We start from the raw sequence: 10,221 nt of genomic DNA, 5'->3' as shown, positions 1-10,221 counted from the left end.
TTTATATATATTCTTTATATAGTATTTATATAGTGTTTTTAATTCATTATATTATTCTAATGTATTTATATTATATTAATATATTTTATATATTATATTAATTTAATGCATAAAGTAAATATAATATCCTATATAATTAAAATATATATAATTATTTTATTTTGATAAGCTTAATCATGATAATAATTTTAATACGTTGTTAAAAATAAAATTAAAAAATAGCAAAATAATGTAAATCTTATAATGCTGTGATTCTTAAAGATAAGTTTTTTCCGTTGTTATTATGAGATACTATTCGTCATACAATTAAGAGTTATAAATAATTTCATAATAATTGCACAAAAAATAAAAAAATATTTGAATATTTAATTTAAAAACGTCTTTGTTTTTTATTGTATTTTTCATATCTATCATATATATGCATATATATCATATTGCAATAAAATTTGATGTAATTCATGTGCAAGTACGTTATATGTTTTCAAAAAAATATTCAAGATATACAATGTATGTTTAATTTATTAACTAATCTCGTGAAAAATTATTTTCATACTTACGTCCGTAACGTTTGCAAATGCAGGTGCAGCTATGAAGACGACGTAAGGTGCAAATTCAGCAGTCCGTAAAACCTTCAGTGCCTGCGGTTCAACATCCAATATGGCCATTCTGCCTTCTTCGTGTATTTTACGAATAGTTTCGAGCTTAGTTCCATACATAGCGTCTTCATGTGTACCTGTTTATATAAAATAAATATTTTAAATTCGATGCTTAATTTTATGCTTTCTATGTATTTAATATACACTATTTTTGATGTTTCGATCGATCTATCATTATATATTTCTCATCGTTGATGATTACTGTTTTCAAGAAATTTCAAATACGATAAAATTTGTATAGGTATAATTTACCGTATTCGAGATATTCATTAGCAGCTATATCTGCCATCATTTCATCGTGCGATACGAAATAATAATTACGACCATTCTCTTCGTCGCTTCGTGGAGGCCTCGTTGTATCTGTATAAGGAAACATATTTTATAGTATTAAATATTCTGAAAAATATATTTTACACAATTATTTAATTTCACATACTTTTTTAAGATTATGAAACTTAAATTTAAAATTTTATGAAAAATTTAAGATATTTACGCGGAATAGGATAGGCGTATTTATCGGGATGCTTGGAAATAATCGTATTCTTTATATGTCGTCGACCGACGCCATGTGCTCCCAATAATACTAAAGTTTTCCGTTGGAAGGCAGGATCTATAAAGAAAGAAATAATACAATTTGATAATTAATGATTACATATGTTTTATGTGTAAGCTATAACATTCATGTGATTAAATTAAACCTGGAACGATAAAATTTAAAAAAATGTTAACAAGTTATACTTTAATAAAAAGATCTCTGATAATGTGAGAAAAAATATTCCTAACTATAGAAAAAAATAGATATTGCATATCTATGTCATATTAAATAATTTGTCGATCATATATGAAAAATCGTAAATAAGACTTACAAGGAAGCTTCACGACCTCTTCGTAGGTCACCAGATCCAGCTGGTCGAAAACGGCGTTGTGCTTTGCAAGATATTTATCCTTGTATTGCTTCTTTTTCCGGCCGAATATTGAGCAATTTACTGTAAACAGAAACGATCGTTAATATAGATGGCGGCGGAATTGGAGACGAGGCTATCTCGACTCGAAAATGTCTTTCCGGTGTAAACTTGCAAATTACTGTGCAAGTGTCGTGTTACAGAATCCATTATCCGTGCTAACAAACAAATCCCGTGCCTTTATAGCGTCGCTGAACGACCGCAAAATTGATTTTAAAGAACGATGACATACTGTGTACCGTCATATAGCGAGACAGATTCACAAATTCATTTATCGTGTATCAATTGTGTACGTGTACCAGAAATTAGTAAATGAAACGGTTATTTCTTTATGATACGAGTTATAAATTTTATCACAGAAGTTTCCTGACAATAAAACATTAATAATGCAATTTATCTCACGAGGAGAAGAAAAATACCATTTTTTAAAATAAAAATCAGATGCATAAAAGGTCGTATGTGTCGTTAAAATATTTCCTCTGATTATTTCTCCTAATAAGTACTTCGCCTATATAATATAATGTGTTATCCTATTAAAAACATATATCGATATGTGCACTAATGTTAGCAATCCTTTGAAACATTTCGAAAATCAACGAATCACGCCGACACGAAATAACGAACTACTCTGCGAATATCGATTCCTGGATCAAGCAAAATCTTGTCTATTGGAAAAAGAATTCATTCTCAGTCAGCCAGTTCGAAAGAAGCCATGCCCAAAGGCATTTGGGAGTCCTATTAAGAGGGGTGTTCCAGCAGGTCACAAGATGACAACGTAAGATTCGTGATGTAACTGATGCGTGAAATCTTAAATAGGTATTATAATCGGAGCCATGATGAATTGCATCGTGAATTTTATTTCCGTGATTATTAGAGCTACTGAATATGCTAGGAAGATTTCTTGTGTGCGAAACTACAACGCAAAAATCTTACAACTGTAAATGATAGTATGGCTGTGGGTAAATCGCGATATCTTGCCAAAACATTTGAGTGATTGAGAAAGTTAATAGCGTTAAAAATATTCAATATGTATAAAACATAAAAAAAAAGTTCATCTCTCTCGAACATAAAATTATGTGATAGTTAAATTTATTCATTTTTCACAAGAAAAAATCTTATATTTGAAATTTTGGCAAGATATTTGTTAACAATGAGTATCATTATATGCTAATATCTAAAACAATCGATTAATTATCTATCACAAGTTCCGATTATAATCGTGCTGCCACGTATGTTTATTAATGATCGTGCGCGATAAGCATAAGTGCATGAAATGTTTTGCAGCAAATGCATGCATTAAAGCACGCTATGTAAAAGCATCCTATTAATTTATAACACAGAATATCATAGCATCTATATTAATAAATTATTATTAATATATTGCTCATATTATTTTATTTATGCTTATAACATTTTATGTGATGTGTTGCAAAATTATTTACACACAGAACCAGAAAATAAGAATTTTTTAAAGAATTTCTTAAATTTTGTTTTTTGCTTTCTATAAACGTATAATTTAACAATACAATTTTTTATAAATTTATATGCAATGAATAAAACATAATATTTTTAAAATTAATGCGCAAAATTGATCAAAGAAGCAATTTCTGAATTGTAAAAATTAAAAATTCTGTGTTATTTTTTTTAACAAACAATTATAATTTTAGAGTAAGCAGTTACAATTACAGATTAGCTTATTGTATGTATTGCACAAATATTTGTTCATTATGTAATAATTATGATACATTTTTTATATAAAATAGCGAGATATATATATATATATATATATATATATATATATATATATATATAAAGTATAACTTTCAAAATTTCTTATCTCCAAATAATTTATTGCTAATTTCAAAACTAAATAAAAGCTCAAATATCTTATACAATTCTTTGTCAATATTTTATTTAACCACTTCATTAAATGCAATGAGTGAATAAAAAATGCGCGTCCATTTACATTATGAAATTGAATGTGATAAATTTCATGATATAAAATGAGTTATTAAAAGCATGACCATCTTCCTTTTGTGTAAATCATGAAGAGAGATGTTTGTCCTACTTTTTCTATCTCGCCTTTGTATTGATGTGTGTTAGAAGCATAGATCCAATCTGTATTTCATGCGTCTAAAATGGTCCTCTACGTGTCTCTACACGTGTCTACCTGAAGGCAGAGACGTACCTGTCGAACCGTCGCAGCCTTCGGTGTGAGAAGAACATCCACCTTCTCCTTCAGCATCTAGCCGCGCATAACACACAACAACAAATATATCACTGCAGCTAATTATTCCTGTAGCGCTAATTCTCCGTTTACCTATCCCTAATCCGTCTCTTATGCCATCCACATGTGTCAACAGGCATGTAGATATAGAGATACATGACAATCCAAACTTTTTCTTGCTATATGTTCTTAAAGTATCCAGCTCCTCGTTTGCATGGTAATGTCACAATTAAACCTCTAACTCGATTTTTTAACATCATACTTTAAAGATGTAGAATTACTTATTTGCCTAGTTCTTATTTTCTCTCTCAATTTTTCCACTTCATAATCTTTTTATATATATTTTTTTGGGGTTTAGAGACCATTCTGTTCTATTATAACATACATTGTAATATACATTATAATATTCAATTATAATATATATTGTAAAGAGTTATAAAATATATTACATAAAATGTGAAATCCCCAGAATCATGAATCATCTTATATACAACATTAACTATCAATTGCTTTTCCCAGCAGCATTTCTTTTTTAAAATGCTTTACGACTATTACAAAGGCGATAGCATTTTAAGATTTTACAGTTCAAGTAGTAAATATTCAAAGTAATGGTTGCGTTTGTTCTTTATTTTCAGCATCTGGAGATGATAGACGCATTTAGTCAAATGGTCTCAAGAACGTTCATACCTCTTCGAGATTCGAAATCGATACGCATATGGAGTATAAAAATTAAAACTAATTTAAAAAATATAATATTTAAAATGAGATTCAATCTCTCTAAGCGTAATTAATTGAAGCTTAAATCAAACATTTAATGCTAAATGTAATTATTTGATTATATGTTTAATTTATTAAACAAAAGAATATAATATATATTATATTCAATTTTGATCAAAGTCATAATCACATTTAGCACTAAATGGCGGTGTACATTTGCAGTTTTAGAAGTTTATATATTGAATTGATTAAAGTAATTCCTCTTCTCTCTGATCCCCACTCTCATTTAATATTTATTATTATAATTCATTTAATATTATAATTTACATATCGAACCTCACAAACTATAATAAATCTATTAATTATTCATTTTATTCATGTTATCATAGAATTGACAATTATGATTTAAAGAGAACTGTTAAAATGCATAATTTTTGCGCGACATTTCTTTTAAAATGTAAAAAAATTGAAATAATTTTTTAGATTATTTCCTATGTACATTAGAACTATAATAAAAAGTACGGAATATCTCAACTATAAGATTACGGATGTCAATTTCCGTTTTGTTTTTGTTCAAGATGCCACGTGGATTAGTGTCACTAAATGACAATTATCTAACTAATTTGTAGCGAATGATATGTTATCAATACACGTCTCATTTGTAATATAATTGATTGATAACAACGATACCGCATGCTCCATCGAAAACCTGTACACATCAAACAACACATAGACGACATCATGTTTCATTAGCACATTCGTTTTTGGCAGCAATAAAAATTAATGGGAATCGATTGGAATCATTAGATGTGATAGGATGATAATGGATTGATTGAACGGCGGTGAAAGAACGTAGTAATAACGATTTTCTCAATCGGCAAAATTCTGATTTTCTGATCGGTATTCGAAAGAAATTCTGCGATCTGCTGGAACCTGTGATTACTGCACACTCTCTCTATTCGAGTTTTCAACAGAAATTATCTTTGCGTTAAGCGTTTAACGTTTAACGTTCCTATAATTTCAGAGAAAATTTTTCTTTTCGAAAGTACTTTAGAATCATCGTTAAAACTCTCACAACAAAGTCAGAAAATGTTATATTCTTATTTTTATTAGTTATTCAAAATTGTGAAAAATGAAAGAAAAAAAGAATATATTCTACAGAATAATATTCTCTATAATTATTTTGTTATTAAATGCACATTCTTTTGTGTTTTCAGATGGCTTGCATTTTTACGCAGAATAACATTTTAACAGTAAAAATAAAAGGAAACCTATTCATATTCTCATCAAACGATGGAAAAAGGATCTCAACAAGAAGACACGCCACATAAATATCGTCTTTCATTTTTCGTTACTACAGTATCTGATATTGGAAACGCTATTTGTGTCCTATGGATAAGCAATTTTACATAAATAAACGAGCAAACAGCCAAGTTGTATTACCTTGTTCTTGTTTGTTCTTCTCCATAGACATGCAGGCAATGCGCCATTCTTGAAGTTCGGGCGAAGGGATAAGACCCGCGGAACCAGCCGCATTATCTTTTCGCGCTTGCCACCAATGATGATCATCCTTGCTGATAATTTGCAGAATGTCACCGGTCTTAAAGGCGATCCCAGCTTGCGCGCAAGGTATCAGTTCGTCCTCCAATGGATCGTAATCGAATTGTGCTCGAACGAAAATCTGTTGGTACAGTGAAAAACACATTAAAATTTCTCAGAAATGATAGAAATATCGTTATAAAATTACTATCAAGTTTGATATCAAAGATTTCACTTTATGTGCTAACATATTTATATAATAAGAGAAATTATAAAACTAATTATAAAAAAGAATTACACTTAGGATATACAAAGTAAAAAATATAATATGCGTAAAAGATATAATATTGAATCGCATAGTGAAATCATTAATATCTCTTTAGGATTAGTGAGAAAAAATGTCATCAACAACAATAGATTCTGGACCATAAAACGTGACTAAGATATCGTTCTACGGCTAAATCGATCGCTGATAAACCTACATAGCTCTGCGCTAGACATAGCGAACGAATCTAGATATTGCGAGAGAGAAGCGAAAAAATGCGATGTAGTAAGCACTGGCAATAGCTCTTGCAAAGAGTAGATAAATACGATGTAGAGTATCATTAGAGCACTCGCGCAAGTTTGTTCAAATTACGGTGTATCGATATTACAAAGCGTATAAAATACAAATTCACACGTTATATCTCGAGACAACCAGCGATCGATTCGTAGCTCGATTTCGCCACATCGCTTAAAAGTTAGAAGGAAGGGGACACGCGCGAAACAAATTTCCAGACGAGATATTCGCCGGTCTCCGAAACGTCGCTGTATGACGTTTTGCAATCGGTACGCAGTTAGAGGTCATCGACTCGAAACGGGCCGTGCGGCTTTTACAGTCAATTGGTACAATCATCGGCTCGGGGGAATTCTTCAATCGGAGAAACGCGGGAGTATCGTGCGAGTTTTTTGTCGCGTAATGTCACCAGCGCTATGATTTGGTCATTTAGCGATACACAATAGGTATTTACATGTAAAGGCATGTACATAGATACACGTATGAGTGTAATTCCGTTTTTTTTTTTTTTTATAAAAAAAGCTCAAGCACTAGTTGCTGCACATCACGCAAAACAGACGCACATGTATACGCGCACGCACGCATACCGAAGATGCATGATGCAGATATGCGACGCGGCCACTACATGAATGTGTGAGTAAAGAACGACGCATAAAGAGGTGGGCATGATGAATAATATGGTTGCACAATGACGAGAGTGGCTTCTGGTTAACGCGCGTGTCATTCGTGAGAAACACAGACAGCCGCGGAAATATTTAATTAATATATATAGAAACACGCGCGAGGATATTATGGGGAAGAACAAGAAGACTGATTGTTCATTGATTCCGTACGAATATTATCTCTTATATAGATATAGATATAATTATATATTGAGTTTAATTACAATTAGAAATTTTGTTTGAATATTTTTGAGAGTTAGAATATCGATAATCCTGAACTAATTAACCCATATATACTAATTATGTGCGTTGGATGGACAAGAATTTACGAACCGTGGCTGAATATATTCTGCTGTTTTGCTTAGCAACTAATTTATATTTAATATTTTAATATTTCATAAAAACAACTTTTCCTTATTTGATATAAATAATTTGACACGCACATTAATATATCATCATCAATCAATTAATATCGATAATATTCGTACAGGAATGTCTGTGTTATAAGTTTTACATATCGATAAAATTGTATGGTTACTTAGGGTTGCTATGATTTCTAGTAACAGAGCACCCGAACATTCGATCATAGAATCGTTAATGTATAAGTAAATAAATATGAAAACATATATGCTATATACGTAAAAAAAGTTATAAGTTTCATGCGTATTGATATATGATAATATTAATCGCGTATAAAATGTTCTATTTAGGAAAAAGATATTTATGGGTTAAAATCAAATCAGCAAAAAGTATAAAATCAAATTTAGTAACTTACGTTCACTCTTAATTCTCGAATCGTATGGCAATTGCAAGATTTTAGGTTCCGCAATTTCGAAAATTTCGGATATAATCAAATATACAAGAATTTTCGCGGACATTCGATTAATCGTAATATTGCGATCCCTGTCAACGTGTGGCATTGTCTGTAGATTTTTAAAAGCTGTATGTCTGTGCTAGCGTTATGTCAGCAAGTGCTCATTTTAGAAATGTCGAATCAATTGAATTCAAGCATATAAAGAGCCACACGTTCTCAGGCAGGATAATCACCTTTTCACACATCAGTGCTTTAAGAAGCGACAAAATTTCTTTTGATAAAAAATACATGGACGTTCAGACTAAAAATGTAAACAAAAAATATTAAATATGATTAAATTTATTTACATATATTACCAGTAAAATAATACAACATTACTTTTATACACATTCATTTATATTTGCGAAATTTAATTAAAAAAATTTTCCTTTTGATTTCTAACTTTTCACAAACTATTGATAATTTAAAATTAAAATAGCTTAATTACAATTAAAATTTTTTCTTAGCTTCTAATATGTATAATGAATTCCTGCACATACTAAAGAAACTATATATGTACTTTTTTTACAGGCTTTTCTTTTATTTCTAAAGCATTCCTCTGAGCGTCCATGCGAATGGAAATTTTCTCGTATATAGGCACATAAGCGAATGTATCGATATGCATTACTCGCGCTTGAGGACTCCTATCGCGAAGTAGAGGCGTCGCACAGAAAAACGCGGAATTAAAAAGGAAAACCGATAGACACGAAAGTCCGAGTAGAGAGTTCTACTTTTCAGCGATGGCGTGTATAGGTAATAGGAGCAGAGATAGAGTATGAGGCATGTAATGTATATATGAATGTAATATATATATATATATATATATATATATATATATATATATATAATATATTTTATATATATAAATATAATATATATATAATTATATATATAAAAATAATATGTATACGCATAGCCTTCTAACTACAGCAGTCCAATCACACCAGATCAAGTGGCGGTACTTACTAACACTGGCAGAGGCTTAATCCTGAACAACTAGAGTGTTGAGGAAACAGAAAAAAAGGAAGATCAATTAATTAATATGTTTAGAATCGCACCAAGCGTAATACGAATTAATTGAAGGCCGCCCCGCGCACGTTGCGCGGGGGGTGAAAAAAAGTGATAAGAATGATACAATCAACGATAAAGAGCACCTACGTTGAGTCGCACGCGTCAACGCTTCCGAGATGCACGGTGCGCATTGCTGTGTGGCACATGCAGGCTTTACTAGATCTTCGTACTATTATAGACAGAGATATTTCGTACCCTCGACGCTTACGAGCGTTGGGCTACCACGCATAATCTACGCGTAAAATATCTAAATGAAGACAGCTACAGCTTTGAAGTATTCAATTTTCGATATTCTAGATATAAACAGAGATTAATTTTACGTGAAATATTACATTTCTGTTATCACGAATAAACATAGTGATTATTCTAGTGTGTCTGCATCATCGAGATGTGGGTTCGCCAAAATTATGCAAATCTCTGATTAAAGTCATCACCTGTAACAGCATTCTGCACTGTGAATCAGCGACATTTTTAATTATTAAAAAATAATCAATAGCTATATAAAGTTGTAATAATAAGAAAATTCTATTATTCTATTAAAGATGTGTAGAATAGAGTGTTTAAAGTAAATCTTGTATAAATTATATGGTGTATTAATTAGTTATCTTGTACTGTGCCAATGATGCCGATGCAGTACAGAGTACCGTCATTGATATGCAATCTGATTAAGTATTAAAAACAAAGATCTTTTTATTATTGTCTGCTTGTGTGCATGTTTGGATTTTATACGTGATATTGTACGCATAGATTATATCGTTGTTTTCCGATTCATGCCCAACACCTGTTACGAATCGACTGTACGAAGTAATTTTGAGCTCGCAGTTCTGTGGCACGTGCGATGAGCGTGGCGCGGAAATGCGAGTTTCGAGCGAGAACTCTCGATGCTTTCCGTCGGGAAGTCGGGAGGAATCAAAGCGGACTGGTACACTTAATAACAATCTAATGCTCGTGGTACACCTCGCGTTTTATGTGAGAGAG

At 31.1% G+C, this 10,221-nt stretch overlaps 1 protein-coding gene across 4 annotated transcripts in view; it reads right to left on the bottom strand.

Annotated features, from left to right (window-relative positions):
• The window catches only part of Cask (peripheral plasma membrane protein CASK), a 192,181-nt gene that overhangs the window by 3,954 nt on the left and 178,006 nt on the right, over window positions 1-10,221 (bottom strand). For 2 of the 4 annotated variants that reach the window (XM_083092112.1, XM_083092115.1), the window contains 7 exons: window positions 9,139-9,168; window positions 6,006-6,243; window positions 3,807-3,863; window positions 1,523-1,642; window positions 1,150-1,266; window positions 909-1,016; window positions 558-733 (listed from right to left, as the gene is read on the bottom strand). In XM_083092112.1, the coding sequence (XP_082948238.1) occupies window positions 558-733; window positions 909-1,016; window positions 1,150-1,266; window positions 1,523-1,642; window positions 3,807-3,863; window positions 6,006-6,243; window positions 9,139-9,168 (846 nt within the window). The remainder of the gene's footprint in view (window positions 1-557; window positions 734-908; window positions 1,017-1,149; window positions 1,267-1,522; window positions 1,643-3,806; window positions 3,864-6,005; window positions 6,244-9,138; window positions 9,169-10,221) is intronic. The other 2 variants (XM_083092113.1, XM_083092114.1) reach the window with 2 other exon arrangements.

This window comes from Camponotus vicinus, unplaced genomic scaffold (genome assembly GCF_025532165.1).
Source record: "Camponotus vicinus isolate PSW18456_S1 unplaced genomic scaffold, iyCamVici1.0 SCAF_2, whole genome shotgun sequence".
Classification (NCBI taxonomy): Eukaryota; Metazoa; Arthropoda; class Insecta; order Hymenoptera; family Formicidae; genus Camponotus; species Camponotus vicinus.
Note: the sequence above shows the minus strand (reverse complement) of the source record. Positions and strands in the feature narration are given on the sequence as shown.